Source organism: Gopherus evgoodei, chromosome 1, assembly GCF_007399415.2.
Source record: "Gopherus evgoodei ecotype Sinaloan lineage chromosome 1, rGopEvg1_v1.p, whole genome shotgun sequence".
Taxonomy (NCBI): domain Eukaryota; kingdom Metazoa; phylum Chordata; order Testudines; family Testudinidae; genus Gopherus; species Gopherus evgoodei.
Window position 1 is genome coordinate 210,274,246 of NC_044322.1, and position 16,045 is coordinate 210,290,290.

Below are 16,045 nucleotides of genomic sequence, written 5' to 3' on the forward strand. Positions count from 1 at the left end.
ATTGTGCTTGTCTGATCCAGTTTTGAAAGTGGCTGTGTCTGGTCTACACTAGTACTTCAACCATGTGTAATACAGTGCAAAGTATCAAACTATATAAATACAAAGCATTATTGGAAGCACACAAAGTGCAGTATAAACATTTGGGCTGACGATAGTAGGAATAAACCAGTGTTTATTCAATGAAGAAAAATCTTCGAGGCTTAGTAGTTGTGTCCCTCCCAGCTAGCAAATGACTTTAAAAGGCTTTTGCCTGGTTTACTCTTTCCAGGGAAACCATGTTCAATTCTTGTCATGTGAAGCTCCTCAACAATAAACATGGGGTAAATGGAGTGGATGAGTCCTTTAATTGTCATCCCTGTGCTAGAACTTAAAATTCATCTTGAAGACTGGGCACAGTGAGGCCAGGACTTCCCTAACAGTGAGTGGGAGAGCTGGAGTGGAACTCAGGAATTCTGATTCCTAGTGTCCCGATCTATGAAAGGAAGTCAGTCTGACCCTTGCCACTACTGAAAACATAACTATTAGTATATAGAATCTAGACTACAAAGCCTATTCTTAAAATATTTAGCTACTCTGTTAATCCCCAGGCCTTTGCCTACGCACCACCTGCTCCTCAGAGTAACTTATGATTAGATGAGTGGCTAAAATTTAGGGAAAAAGAAGCAGATGCAAACTCCTAGTATGACAAATATGAGCTTTCTTTTATACTCTGAGGTAGTAAAGACTGAGACTTTTCCCTGGTCTGTTTAGCACCATAACATTTCCCTTCTTCCCCTGCTTCCAGGTGCCTCCTTTGACAAGAGTTCTCTTACCTGGGCTGCTCTGTCCAGAGTTGCAGGTCTCTGCAATCGTGCTGTGTTCCAGGCTAACCAAGAGAATGTACCTATTCTCAAAGTGAGTTCAATTAAAGGCATTCTAAACTATCCTGACAACCATTTTTGCTCCGATTTGTTGGTGTTACAATCCAGCTGTCTAGACTGGTGAAGGCAGTGCAGTAACAATTTATGCCTTGTCTCTGTCCCATGCCCGCCCGTCCCAGGATTGCGGTGGACATGTGGGAAGGGAAGGCCAGCTGGTGCTCCTGGCTTTTCCTGCAAACAGACCCATAGGGGAAACAATCTCCCTTCCTGTGCTTCTGGCAGGGGTGGAAGGTGTTTCTGAGATGTATGGCTCCTGCAGCATGATCTCTGCCTTCGGCTGACCCCTGACGCCTGCAGGTTAAGGGAGTAGAACGCATCAGAGGCTGGGAATGTGCCAGAGAGGTTTCCTACACAGCTTGGTTCATTTTTCTCTCCTTTTTTGGTTATTCCCACATAGTACATGTGTGGGGGGGAGAGGGGGGGGGTCCATGAAAGTATACTTTGCTTTAAAGAAACTGGCAGTGGTGGGCATAGGAGCAGAGAGAGCAGGTGTCATAGGATCTTTCATTAACTTCACAGTACACTTCTGACCTTCTGACATAACTGTAGGTTACTAAAGCAAATGCCACATGGCGATAATTGTGGAGGAGAAATGCTAAGCTAAAATCCAGCCTAGTCTAATATCTGCACCAGTGAAGCACTGCTCTTGTATCAGCATTTGATATGTTAATTATGTCACTTAATGCATTACTGGAAGGTGCTTGGATACTATGCTTGATAACAGGGTAGAAGAACCGATGTAGAACAAAATAACTGTCTTGACTATTCATCAATACTGGTTCTGTGACTATAAATCCTCTCTCTCTTTTTAATATCAATTTGCTACCATGACATCTTATACCTATTGTAATCCTTCTTCTTGCATCTCTTTGTTCATGACTTGAAGCCATTAAAAAGAATTTCTTCTTATTGTAATACCTGTCTGCCACAGCTCTTCTTAGATTGTCCTGTTGGTTACATAACTTTCTCCACACTCTAGAGGTCTGCTTGACTTGGGCTTCAGCCTTGTTTGAGATACTTTCTCTCTTCATTGAAAGAAGCAAGCACATACAAGTTTACAATGTGTGAAACTTTTTTTAACAGAGGGCAGTTGCAGGTGATGCGTCTGAATCTGCACTTCTAAAATGTATTGAGGTATGCTGTGGTTCTGTCAAAGAGATGAGAGAAAGGAATGCCAAAGTAGTGGAAATACCATTCAATTCTACCAACAAATACCAGGTAAGAACCTCCTGAGGAAGAAGGGTTCCCAGCCCCTATATGTTTATATAAAGTCCCTCAGGCTAGATTAGCCCTGTATAACATGCAGCACTGTCTGCAGTGGGATTGCGTTGGCTGCAAATAGGGTTTGTTTGTTTTTTTTGTTTTGTTCTATATCTGTGTTGTGATGGGAGACTAGGAGAGGTTCAATCTTGGGAACTGACCAAATTGCAAACGTGACCTTTTAAAATAAATGAAACACATGCCAGAGAGTGCTCGACACCCACATATAACCAAGGTTATGGGAGAGGACTTGCCAGAATTCCTGTGTTTCCAGAATACCTTAAAGGGATCTACCTTAATTCTCCAATTCACTGTTGAATACTTGGAATGAATGTTAAGCACTTTCTGCCTATACAACTCTTCCAAATCACTGTAGAAACTAACCATTCTGTGTGGCATTTTTAATGGGAGCAATCCCATTAATCTCATGCTGTACATATATAAAGCTATAAAAGCTCTTCTCTTACAACCTTAGCTGTCTATCCATAAGAATGCCAATCCATCAGAGTCTCGCTACCTGCTGGTGATGAAGGGAGCCCCAGAGAGAATCCTGGACCGCTGCAACTCCATTTTGATCCATGGAAAAGAACAGCCATTGGATGAGGAGGCAAAAGATGCTTTTCAAAATGCCTACCTTGAATTGGGCGGCCTTGGGGAGAGAGTACTAGGTAAGGAAATGCAGTCATAGCGCACTGCCAGTGGCTTGGGCTCCACACACAATACCACAGAAGCATGGATTAAGTACAGGGGATTGTGTTCTGTTCCGGCAGTGCAACTGTCTCTAACTTACAGGGCACTTCAGCATTGATCTGGAAGGAATCGCTCCCTTGAGAGGGATATGCACTTGTTCTAATATTGGGTGCAGCCTACATGGACGTTTCGAGGTCCCATTATGTAAACTAAGTAGTGCTCGTCACCTGGCATTGGCAACTAGCCACGAGTCTAGAAAAACTTTTAAGCCAGCAGGAGTGATGCTTACGTTGAATAATATTGACTGAGCTCCTGAGCAGAAGACCTGGCACTAATTTACAGAGCTCCTCTCCACTGTTGTTCACAATAAGTGAATTCACCTCTAAACTTGCCTGCTTAGGGGCACAAACTAATCATCGTTATTGACTTGCTGCAGGCTTTTGCCACTTGGCTCTGCCAGATGATCAGTTCCCAGAAGGCTTCCAGTTTGACACAGATGACATCAACTTTCCTGTAGAAAACCTCTGCTTTGTTGGGCTGATTTCTATGATTGACCCTCCTCGTGCTGCTGTGCCAGATGCTGTTGGCAAATGCAGAAGTGCTGGAATCAAGGTATCTCTCTTTTTAAGTGTATGTGATGACATAAGCTAAAATACAAATGAAATGAGTGAGCCCAGTATTCAGACCTGAAAGAAACTAGGTTCTCCTTAGAGTGCTGATCCTTCTGTGTTCCACATGTGAGTACATGTGTACTGCATGTGCCTGAAACTGGAGGTTTGTAGCTAGTAGTGAATACTTCCCTGGGCCCAGTTCGCTCTGATGCCATTCTTAGAGGCTGAGACACTTAATGCTTTGGAAGTTTGCCAGTTAACCTAACGGAGTAATGCAGGGTCCATGCTAATCAAATAGCAGATTGGGGAAAAAAAACGTTTTTGATGGGAGTCCAAATTCCTCAAATCCAATGGCTGAACTGGTCTGAGTCAGACAAAATTAGGCCTAATCTTCTGTTGGTTTCCTCCTGTCTCTGAACCCAGGCTAGTCTAAAAGTATTGCTGACAGCCCTATACATAGATGTCGTCTTTCTGACCAGGAAATGCAAGCTTCCCCACAGTGCTCTCTTTTCCCTTCCTTGGGGGAACCACCTGGGGATCTATGTCCTGAGAGCCCCAGCAAATGGGGCAGTTGTAATGCAATGGCTATTAAATATCTGGCTGAGCTCAGATTTGCTTCACGGGCGTCACCTTGCTGACTCTCTCGCAGTCTGAATTGACGTGGCTGGATTCAACAAGAACAGAGCAACTCTGGAAATAAGACTTAACCTTTTACCACAATTTACTTGAGACAACAAAAGGAAATGTTAACACTCCTTCAGTACGCACTCTGTCTCTGCTTGACAGGATGGATTAGGCTTTTATAATGTCTGATATTTGCATTGCAGGTTATCATGGTTACAGGAGACCATCCAATCACAGCCAAAGCTATTGCTAAGGGTGTCGGCATCATCTCGGAGGGCAATGAAACAGTAGAGGATATTGCTGCTCGTCTGAATATCCCAATCAGCCAGGTCAACCCCAGGTACTGAATAGAAAAAACATTGCAGATAGAAGGGAAAAGGCTGTCTTAGAATAAAGACCGCCTCTCCTGTCTCCCCTGCACAATCCCCTCTTAACTTCTAGTCTCAGGTAAAGTAAAGCTAACATATCTAACACTGCACATTGTGTTTTCTTGGCACTTGTCACATGCCCAGTGAAATGTTCACTTGACTCCAAAATGTTCTAGTAACTACTAGATTTTTACATAAGGGCAAATAGCTTTCACGCAAAACCCGAAAAGCTTGTTTGGATCACATTAGTGTGCATAAACCAAAAGCAGGACACACCTTTCTGATTTCATAGCTACCAGCACTGGTAACTGTGTCCTGAGTGGAGATTGTGGAATTATTAACTGGGAATTTAGCAGATGAACAACTGACCAAATCACTACTGAAGATGTATTTAATGTTAAGATTAATCAATGTTTCAGTGGCTTGAGCACTTAAAGGTGTGCTTTAGTCCAGTTTTCACCCAAAAATTATTTAGGTTTCTTTATAATATAACAATATTGTTAGGCTTGGAAGGATTAGATTGTTTTATTGGTAAATGTCAGAAAACGTTTTCCCTGTACATGCACAAACCGATGGAAAAAGTCCATCAGTAACTGAAATTTTGAGATAAGCAAAGTAAGAAAAGCACTGCTTGAGAACTAAGTTTGTTTTAACGGTATTTACTTTGTACATTTTTATATCTGATTTGTGTCTTACTGATTATAGTTTTAACTTTTTGAATCTCAACACCTAGTGTCATCAAATTGTCAGATCCTCCCCCAAAATTTCCCACAATTGTGAAAATTTAAGCAGATAAAAAAAATCAGTTACCAGTTGAAATTACAAAGAATAAAAATAAAAATTGAATTCTGCCAAGCTTACCTTAAATAAAAGCCTAATTATAAATAAGTTACATGTCAAAACTGGACTAAAAGCCCCCTTTGAGGGCCCAAGACACTGAAACATTGATTAAAGTTTCATGGAAGAACTCAAAAAGTGAAAATGACTAGGCTGTTTTAACTATCTAAACTGAGGGGCCTGCAAAAATTCAAACAAGATAAATAGCTATGCTGAGTGTAAAGTTCCTTACTTGTAATGTAAGGAAACGTAAATGGAACTCTCTCTTAAAATTTGACCTCTCATTCAACTCCAAAGATAAATATTTTAAATTTAAAATCAAACCAGGTTGTTATGAGTCTTGGAAGTCAAAACATGATCCTGTTCCCTCAAGAGTTCCAAATCTGACATTTTTGGGTGGGCAGAGGAACTGACGACCTCTGGGGATAGCATTGAAAACTGATCTTAAGGTCCATAGCACCAAAGTAAGGTAGATCGATTTCCAAAATGAGAACAGTCCTATGGGCAAATACTTAGGTTCTCTTCAGGACTTCACTTCCCCTCACTGGTTAATACATGGCACCTTTGCTACCTAAGAGCACAAGATTTGAATTATTTATCAGGCAAATTCACCTATTCATAAGCTGGCTGCTTATAGGATTACTGGGCTGCCTGCATTGTTTAGCCTGACCAAGCCTTTGTTTTGCTTGGAGAATCTCCACAGAGCACTTGTGAACTGTGAACAGACAGCCTGTGGAATGAATTGCTGAGGAAGATGAAATATTGTGGTTAGATTTTTGAGAGGGTAACTTCATAACGCTCATTATGTGGTAATGCAGGCTAAGGAGGTTAACTGGACCACATGCTTTGGGGTCTTGGTGGCTGGCAGTGAGGTCAGAAAGGAATTTCCCCTTATGTACCATGTAACATCTTTAGCTACATGTATTATCCATTTGGCCAGTTATGGGTGGGATGCTGAACTAGATAAGAGCTGGTTGTCTAATGTAATCTGGCATGAATATACACTCTACATGGATAAGAAAAATCTAAAATACTAAAACATAACATGAACTGTGTTCGTTAGAATATTTTGTAACAGTAGCCTAGGTTTCCTGTAAGCTATGCAGCTGCCGCCTTAGTGCCACACAGGTGCTCAGGGAACCCACCAGGGACCTTCTGGGGTAGGGGTGCCCCTCCCCCGGCCTCAACCTAGCCCAGCTCCCAACTCTGTCATGGCCGGAGCACTCCTACCCTGCATGGCCTGGAGAGGGGTGCTTTTCCTGTGGCCCCAGCCCCAGAGCTGCTGTGGCAGGGAGAGGCACTTCTTCCTCCCCCACCCCCAGCCAGGTGCTGCTGTGGGAGGAGAGTCCCTCGCCCCCCTCTCTGCCATAGCCCTGGAGCACCCTCCTGCACCCCAAACTCCTCATTCCTGGCCCCACCCCAGAGTCTGCACCCCCAGCTGGTGCCCTCACGCCCCTGCACCCCAGCCCTCTGTCCCGCCCACACTCCAGACCCCTCGGCGCCAGCCCCACCACATTAATTTTGTTATAAGTGCACCAATATGAAGATGTCACCTCCATATTGATGCACATAACAAAATTCATTCTGCACATGGGTGGGGAAAAATTAGATGGAACACTGACTGTAGAACATAGGAACAGTCTTTCTTCTCTCTCCTACAGTAAGAGTTGGTCACACAAGATATGAGACCCCAAACATGCAATTTGGAATCTCCTCCTCGAAGGCAATACTTTTTTTAAGTATATTAAAAGCTGTGGCTTTCCTTTTGTAGTATGCATAAGAGTTGTGGGTTAATGGAAAGTGTGTGAGTGTTTTTGTTAAATCCTAGGGATGCCAAGGCCTGTGTTGTCCATGGCACAGATCTGAAGGACATGACCAGTGAACAACTAGATGACATTCTGACTCATCATACAGAAATTGTGTTTGCCAGGACATCTCCTCAGCAGAAGCTTATAATTGTGGAAGGTTGCCAGCGACAGGTAGGGAGAAAGTGCTAAGTTATTTGATCATCTGCAAAAGTATTTGCTTTAAACTACCAGCTCAAGTATGCAGCATGTTCAAGAGCAACAGCATGGCCTAGACATCCCTCACCTCTCTGGGGTATATATGCCTAGTTGTTCAAGGTTTTCTTTATAGTAACAGCAATGGCTGCAGAAGCATCTCGTGATGCTGGTCTGAGCTATAGCTCGGTATTCAGTATAGACTTCATATGTGAATATGGACACTATGAGGAAAGGTGTATGATATATATTTTCAAATATGAGGCCTGCAGTGATGCATGGCCCTGAAGTGACCTGCAAGGGCACAAGTAGTTCTGAAGTTAGGTTTAAGGTCTAAACACTTTGGAGAGGAGAGGCTTTACCACCACCCCACCCTAAGATCAAATGTGTTCTCCAGAGACAGCAGCAAGTCCGGATATGAAATTCCTGATTGACTGCAGGCTTCAGAGAGGCGTACCAGGTTTCTGTACTTCAAAGAAGACACAGGCTGTCTTTCAAAGATCCTTCACTGATCACCTACAAGACCTTGATCAGGTCCCAAATATAGCACTAAAAGAGCCATTTCCAGCTATGGGTCCTGTTCAGAAAAATAGCTGATCAGGGTTGGGGAAGGGTTAACGGTAATACCCATGAAAGACAGGGACACTCTCAAGGGAATGTTACAAGATTGCATGTTCCTGTTGTAGGAATTGAAATCTTCTCTTTCCCTTTCTCTGTGCATAGGGAGCCATTGTAGCTGTTACTGGTGATGGTGTGAATGACTCCCCAGCTCTGAAGAAAGCAGACATTGGTGTTGCCATGGGTATTGCTGGCTCTGACGTCTCTAAACAGGCAGCTGACATGATTCTCCTGGATGACAACTTTGCCTCCATTGTAACTGGCGTAGAGGAAGGTGAGTTTCCAAGCCTCTGTTTCACTTCAGTTAGCACGCTAAGTGTAGCCACTTACTTGGCAATACCCTGTGGGATAAACTAGATCTCTGAAAGACTTCCCTTAACTTGGGTTTATAATTCACTTTCACAGTAAAGTCTTACCAAACCTACCTAAGCAGGGAATTCTACTCCCAAAAAAGTCATTGGGATCTGAACTTAATCTGGGTTAAGGGCTCCCCTGGCTACTAAGTGAAGGGATTCCAAGGCTAGGGTTAGACCTGAAGCCTATTGTAAGGTAGGGCTCTCCGAGCTACAGTTAGGGTTACTAAGGGTACGCCTACGCAGCAAAGAGAAAACTGGCTGGCTTGTACCAGCTAGCTCGGGCTTGCGGGACTCAGGACCTTTTTATTGCTGTGTAGACTTCTGGGCCTGGGTTGGAGTTGAGTTAACTCATTATGCCCCTTCTGTTCTCTAATATGTGTTGGTAACTGTGGAAGTAAGGATCCTGATTTTGATCTGGCTGTTCACCTTCAGCAGAAGTGAAATGGAAGGCAGCCCAGCCATAGGGCTTCTCTCTCCCCATGCCTGCTGTTGAATCCCCGGCAACAGCTGCTTGCGATGACTGAAAGGTGTTAGGTTTTGAGAGGGCATTGGCAGCTGGAAGTGGGGACTCACAGGAACAGTTATGTCTGAGCTCCCCCACTGAACTTGAAAATAAGATGGTTCCACTGAATATGGAGAAAGGAAACCTGCTGGTGGTGAGCTGAGATAGTGATCCTGCCTTCATGATGACTTGAATAGAATACCCAAACTTCCACTGCACTGCAGTTCTGCTTGTGATAGCTCTGCATAGAGGGGAAACTAGTGTGTTTAGGCTTTCAAGCACTGATGTGTTTAGCTTTAGGAATAAAGCCTTCTGTAAGCCGCCTGGCTGCCATGTAGTAGTAAAGAATGTGTATTTGTTCCTTCCTAGGTCGTCTGATCTTTGATAATCTGAAGAAGTCCATTGCTTACACTTTGACCAGTAACATCCCTGAGATCACACCTTTCCTAATCTTCATCATCGCTAACATCCCCCTACCCCTGGGAACAGTAACTATTCTCTGCATTGACTTGGGTACTGACATGGTAAGTACCTTAGAATACCAGGGGCACATATGGTTTCAAAATAACCCTAAAGAACTTCAGATTCAAGAGAATATGTAACCAGCTTGTTTCTTAGCCCTATAACAAAGCTGGTCAGTGAATAGTCTTTCCATAGCCTAGTCTACCTGTCTCCTGAAAATCAAAGCTTGATGGCTTAGAGTGTTTTGCTCCTCTCTAAGGGCCAATATAAGGGCAAGGTACTGCATATAGGCCCTCAGTCTAATGTCATTATTTGGCAACAGGCCTGTACGTTTCTTAGTCACTATAATGGGACAGAGGGGAAGCCGCCCACTCCTTTTTGAAAATGGAAGAGATTGTTTTCAAAGCTCCCTAGTATGCCAACTCTTGTCCTCCACCCCAAAGGTTCCTGCTATCTCCTTGGCATATGAGCAAGCTGAGAGCGATATCATGAAGAGACAGCCCAGAAACCCCAAAACGGACAAGCTAGTGAACGAGAGACTGATCAGTATGGCCTACGGGCAGATTGGTAAGCTGCTGCTTCGCTTCATCCTTTGGGACCGTGCTCAGCACTGACGGGGGTAGGCTTGGCCTCAAGGGAGATTGCACAATCAGTCTAGGGAAGTAGCTGCTATCATGTTTCTGTAGAGTACAGGCTTTTGGCCATGCAGGCCATATTGTATTTGGGAAGCCACAAATTCAGGCTTTTAAGAGAACTTTGTGCAATTGCCTGTAGTGGTGACTTGTGCAGCTTGCTTCATCCACTGAATCACTTTCACAGTAATTTTATTTAATTACACAGCACTGCAAAGTAACTGGTGGCCAACTAATTCTCTTTGGGTTCAGACTTGTTTGGCAGAACATAGATCCCATTGTTAGTTTAATTAGAAGCAAAAGATTCTCTCCAGTATACTCCTGTACGCACATCATTAGAGGCTTGATTAAAGGAAGTACAAAGATATGCCACAGTTCACGGGGTGGTTAATTGCAGCAGAACTTGAAGCTTCATTAATGTAGCCCATTGGCTCTCAAACTTTTTTACTGGTGACCCCTTTCACATAGCAAGTCTGAGTGTGACCCCTCTCCCCCTTATAAGTTAAAAACACTTGTTTAATATATTTAACACCATTATAAATGCTGAAGGCAAAGGGGGTTGGGGTGGAAGGTGACAGCTCGTGACCCCCCCATGTAATAGCTTCACAACCCCCTGAAGGGATCACGGCCCCCGGTTTGAGAACCTCTGATGTAGCTGTTGTGGGGAACATGGGATGAGGCTTAAAATGGGTGTTTTTATCCTGTGTCCTTGATCCAGAGTTTCAGGCCTTACCCATGTTCCATACTTTACAGTAAACTGTACAAAATTGGGGAACTTTTCCTTGGGCCGGGGGAAGGAACAGAATTTCATAGCTGCAGAAATATAAATTTCCTGTAGTTAGGGGTTGGGTAAATGAGAACAGAGGGACTTAATGTGCTTGGGGCTTCTGTGTAAGAAACAACTCATGCCTAGCAAATCACTTGTCTGTCATGACCATCTTTCACAGATTGCATAGGTTTATCTGTCACTTTCTAATTCAATCAGGTATGATCCAGGCCCTTGGAGGCTTCTTCACGTACTTTGTAATCCTAGCAGAGAATGGGTTCTTGCCCTCCTCCTTGGTAGGGATCAGAGTGAAATGGGATGACCGGTGGGTGAATGATGTGGAGGACAGCTATGGGCAACAGTGGGTAAGTTTGAGCACAGAATGGGGGCTACAAGCCAAATTACTAAAGTGCATATCCTGCATTGGGATACAAGTAGATCTGCACATGGAATGGAGAAGGTGAATGTATAAGAACTAACACTCTTCCTCCTCATTTCCAGACCTACGAACAGAGGAAAATTGTGGAGTTCACTTGCCATACAGCCTTCTTTGTCAGCATTGTGGTGGTGCAGTGGGCAGATTTGGTCATCTGTAAAACCAGAAGGAATTCAGTCTTCCAGCAGGGGATGAAGTAAGTGGTGTGGGATGGAGAGGTTTTAAGGAGGAGTCCATTTGCTGCTGTAATTGGCAGGCAGTGGCAATAGACCTCAGTCTATTCAGTATAATGCTGGGCCTATCTCAGGAAGCGCCAAACAATTAAATTAGGTGCGTTAATAGTGGCATAGTGCTTTAATGGGTCAAGTAGAGAGGCCTACAGCTCCTGAGCAATCCACAGTTCTCTGTTATCAGACAGGATGTGACTCGGTGGACAATGATTTTCTCTGATCCTTGGCTGCAAGAGCATCTGAAGATAACTCATTCTCAAATATTGACTGCGTTGTGAAGGCCATGAGAAGATAAGGGTGAAATAAAGAGGGTATAATTCCATGACTGTTTTGTTCAAAGAATATCCTAGCGAATCAGATTCGCCAGTGAAAATCTGCGTGTTTGGTGAGAGATGCCTTAGCACTAACTTTTCTGTCTTTCCTAGGAACAAGATCTTAATATTTGGTCTCTTTGAGGAGACTGCCCTGGCTGCCTTCCTCTCTTATTGTCCTGGCATGGATGTCGCCTTAAGGATGTATCCACTGAAGTAAGTCATGTCTTGATACTTCAGCTCACAGTTACTCCCCAGCAGTTGCAACAGAACAAATATATTGTTAAGATGTGATTGCATAAATTGACTCTCCAAGAATCTGAGTAGTTTATAAAATGTAGCTTTGGAACTCTTCACTGGATTGAGACTGGAGAATGACCTCTTAAGTCACCCACTGGTAGTCTCTCTCTGCTTAGCTTACATTGCCCACCAGAAATCAGTCTCTCTCTCTTCCAACCCCGTTTGGCAGGTGACCATGAGGAAATCTCTTCAAAGCACAGGGCTTGTCTAAACACAAGTTGTACCACTTCACCTATGCCCATGTAGTTAAGCAGCACAACTCCCTAGGGTGCCTGCAGGTACACTAGTAGAGCTTATTCATGTGCAGGAAGGGGAATAGCGCCTCTATCCAAAATAGTCCATGCTTTGAGATCCTCAGATGAAAGGTAATATAGGTGACTTGTCAGTCTGTAGGCCCCCCTTCCCTAGTTGCTGAAGTGCAGTCCTCTGCTGCAGTGGGTTGTGGCATCTGTTTAATATTGCACAACAACTCTTCAAAGCAGGAAGTGGAAAATATATCCTGCATCTGATTGAAACCAGAACGGGGAATTTAGCAGCAGAATGAAGTTGAATTTTTCCAAAACTAAACAACCACTTACAACTACCTCATGTAGTCTCAATGAGAAAATTACTGGGACTTTTAAATCTACAAAACCTGGCATTCCCAACTGTACAGTGTCCCCAGTGTGGTGCTGAGGCACCAGTATCACTTCAGCAGCTTCTAGATATGACAGTCTCCCATGTGATTGGCTTGTGCTGTGATAGTTTGGATTCAGAAGGCTGTAGGTTCAAAGGTTACCTGTGCTTGGAAGGAAATCTTCCTAGATCAGAGTGGTGGCCTGGGAGGAGCTAGTACTAAATGGGACAAAGGTGCAGTGGCACACCTTTCCTTGGAATCTTTATCTGGAATCAGCTTAGTTTCCTGTGGGAAAACTCAGTGGTAATTCTTGGCCCTGGTGATTCTTGGTTCAGCAGAGCCCCTTGCAGAAGCGGCTGTATTGGCAGGTCTGGACTTGCCTCCATTCAGTGATCTGCACAGTTCGTAGCATAAATGCAAAGATCTGCTGCCAAATACCAGTTAATGAATCTTTCTGCAAGGTACTATCTGTATTCTTACTCATGTCTCTTTCCCCAAAACAGACCAAGCTGGTGGTTCTGTGCCTTCCCATACTCTCTCCTTATCTTCCTGTATGATGAAGTCAGAAAACTAATCATCAGACGGAGCCCTGGAGGTAAGAATATATGGTTCCAGTGAACTGAGCACTCTTACATATGCAGAAAAAATCCCAGCCCTGTTGAGCAGTGTGTTCTTACTCTCTGGGCATCAGGGCACAACATTGCAATCCTAGGGAAGAGGAGAGGGAATCCTCAGTTGTCATTTCACATATATCCCATTGTGTATAGGGGCTGACATTTTGGAGTTGCACTGTCATTTCATTTCTTTAAAATGAGATTGTAGTAATGATAAAATGTGACTAAACTCAAATTAGGGACAATACCAATTGAATAGTGATACTTATTCTTGAAGCCCAGTTCCTCCTGTGTGTGAATGTGCCATAGGAATGGGCAAAATTCATCTAAATTTGTCCCTTATCACTGTTCTGGTGTCATCACTAACAAACAAGGTTCTGAATCAGTATTTTGTTCCCTCTCTTGCCACTGCCTCCTTTTTCCCCCAACAAAAATCCTGTTCTAGCTGAACAGTGTGAAGGGCAGTAATCTGCAGTGGGGTGGTAGGGAGAGAACTACCCTGAAGATTTGCTACTGTGGCCTTAATCTCTCTAACATCTGAGTTCTTCATATGTTCAGATTATGAAATACTTCCAGGGAAGAGAGAGAGATGGGGGAGGAAGTATTTACACGCTGTACTAGAAAATAATGGTTCAGGTTTGTCTAGCTTGGGGAAGTCAGAGCAGTTTATAAATTGCAAGTCATCAGGTATTTTGAAAGACTTTCCATTACAGCAAGGTCACTTAATCTTGCATTGATGTTCATTTGTGCTATTCCACCTAAGAGTTCAGATGTTTAATGGACAAGCTAAGCTAGGGTGACCAGACAGCAAATATGAAAAATTGGGACGGGGATGTGGGGTAATAAGAACCTATATAAGAAAAAGACCCAAAAATTGGGACATCTGGTCACCCTGTGTATAAATGGCTTCATGAGATTGACTTAGTTTGTTCTTTCTTTCTCTCTCTTTGTAGGTTGGGTGGAAAAGGAAACATACTATTAAAATTCAACTGCAAAACCACATTCCATGCACAGCACAGCCCTCCACCTCCCCTGTGTTATGTGTACTTTCAGCATTCGAATGGAGAGTTGTGCCCTGAAAAGAACGAAATGAAGAACAAAGTGAATCCGAAGAAACGTGGACTGGCGGAGAAAGGGGGGAGGGAGTTTCTTTGACACATCAGTCTATGGTGATGAAAGATGGGAGTAGTTTTTATGTGCCTTTTTGTTTTTTAAAAAGAGAGATGTTAAGATTTTAATATTTCCATTTTTACAAATAAAGATGGATAATAACAGGATGCTTCTTGTGTATATTGTACATATGCTGTATCAAATAGTGCTTGTATCAGAGCAACGTATGGATAGGAGCATTCAAAACCCATGGAGGTGCAGACACTAGCTCCTGGTACATTCTGCTTCACGGTGATCCAGGCAACTCAGCTCTACTGGATCAATTCTATGCTGGCACTTGTTGCCACCCACACCTGTTGCCACCATATTTTAAATTCTGCTCTGTAACAATTAAGTTTGTAATGGAAGCTGAATTACAAACCTATGTGGTTCATAAAACTCTTCTGGGGATCCCCTAGATCAAAAAGCCACATTGCATCTTCCTCCTTTCCCCCTCTCCCAATCTAATTGGAGCAGCTTTCATGGTTGCCTTTTCTCACTGAGACTATGAATGAAGCCTTTTGTCTCCTCCCTGGTCAAGCTTAGTGACAGCAGAGACATCACCCTGCCAAGCCACCACATCTTGTGAAAGGAACTGTGGAAGGACTGCAGAGATTGTCTCTCTGCATTTTTATACAATTCTAAAACCCTCTTTACTGCATCTTGTTTTGATTCACCAGCTGATGCTGACTGACCTTGGTAGTGAATTCATCCCTACGACTCTTCCTGTAATGTGCCAATGCACAAGCCTTGGTACTTAAGAGTGGAAGCTGTGGATTTATGGCACATGGAGTAGGTGCATTAAGAGAAATGGGGAAACCTGCAGTTCATGCACATGAACCTGCATTGCAGCCCTATCACAATGTAATCTAGTTCCTTAAGATTGACAAGCACCAAGCAATTTGTATGAAATGGTGATGGAGATAAAGCTGAATGTGCAATGTTCCTATGGGGCAGCTACTTTCTTCTCTTCTGCCCTCCCCCCAACCTCAAAACAAAATCCCGAAGGGGAATTCTCCCTCCTGATTTCTTCCTTCCTGGTTTGTTTCTGCTAATTGCCCAATGTGCTCTCCACTTTCCTTGCTAAAATTCAAACAGGCTTTCCCAGTCACTGCAGCTGCTGCTTCCAGACTGTCAGCCTCTTGAGAGCCTCCTTATAAGTCCAGAAAAATGCTTAATGGGCTGAAGTTCAGTGCTCATGACTGAGAAGTTCAACATGGCCTTATGTACAGTGCGCAAAGAACTGGAAGGAAAACTGCCCATGGGGGAGGAGAGGAGGGATCTGAGTTCTAGGCATGACTGGCTGTGTAACCATTTCACTGCCTGCTGCTCATCTTTAAAAAGGGACAAACCTTCAAATGAAAGGTGGCAGAGAATTGCGAAGTATATTACCAAGGTAACTTCCTGGAGCCTTCTCTCTCATATGAGGGGAGATCATACCCATCCAGATCAGCTTTAAATGACCTAAACAACGGGGCTTTCACCTTCCTTTGTGGCAGGAAGGAACTACTTCAGGATCTTGGATCCCAGGATTTTTCCTGATGAGCTTTTTAATGGCCCCTGTACTGAAATTTCCTGGTATTTATAAACAATGCTGAGCTGCTAGCTACACCCCAGACAGAGTCCATATTTAAAGAGAACCATTCTGAAGTTGAATCTGAAGTAGAAATAACCAATATTTAATGCACTTGATTCAGTTGGAGTGAACTGGTGAAAGCAGCCATGGCTTGGCATGTATAGGGG

General features: G+C 43.5%; 1 protein-coding gene across 1 annotated transcript in view; it reads left to right on the forward strand.

Annotated features, from left to right (window-relative positions):
• Positions 1-14,430, forward strand: part of ATP1A1 (ATPase Na+/K+ transporting subunit alpha 1) — a 31,628-nt gene extending 17,198 nt beyond the window's left edge. The window contains exons 10-23 of the mRNA XM_030533879.1: positions 785-894; positions 2,004-2,138; positions 2,656-2,848; positions 3,307-3,482; positions 4,309-4,445; positions 7,139-7,289; positions 8,034-8,202; positions 9,156-9,310; positions 9,692-9,815; positions 10,866-11,011; positions 11,148-11,278; positions 11,738-11,839; positions 13,043-13,134; positions 14,107-14,430. Of these exons, the coding sequence (XP_030389739.1) occupies positions 785-894; positions 2,004-2,138; positions 2,656-2,848; positions 3,307-3,482; positions 4,309-4,445; positions 7,139-7,289; positions 8,034-8,202; positions 9,156-9,310; positions 9,692-9,815; positions 10,866-11,011; positions 11,148-11,278; positions 11,738-11,839; positions 13,043-13,134; positions 14,107-14,135 (1,850 nt within the window). The 3' untranslated portion in view covers positions 14,136-14,430. The remainder of the gene's footprint in view (positions 1-784; positions 895-2,003; positions 2,139-2,655; positions 2,849-3,306; positions 3,483-4,308; positions 4,446-7,138; positions 7,290-8,033; positions 8,203-9,155; positions 9,311-9,691; positions 9,816-10,865; positions 11,012-11,147; positions 11,279-11,737; positions 11,840-13,042; positions 13,135-14,106) is intronic.
• The last annotated feature ends 1,615 nt before the right edge of the window (positions 14,431-16,045 follow it).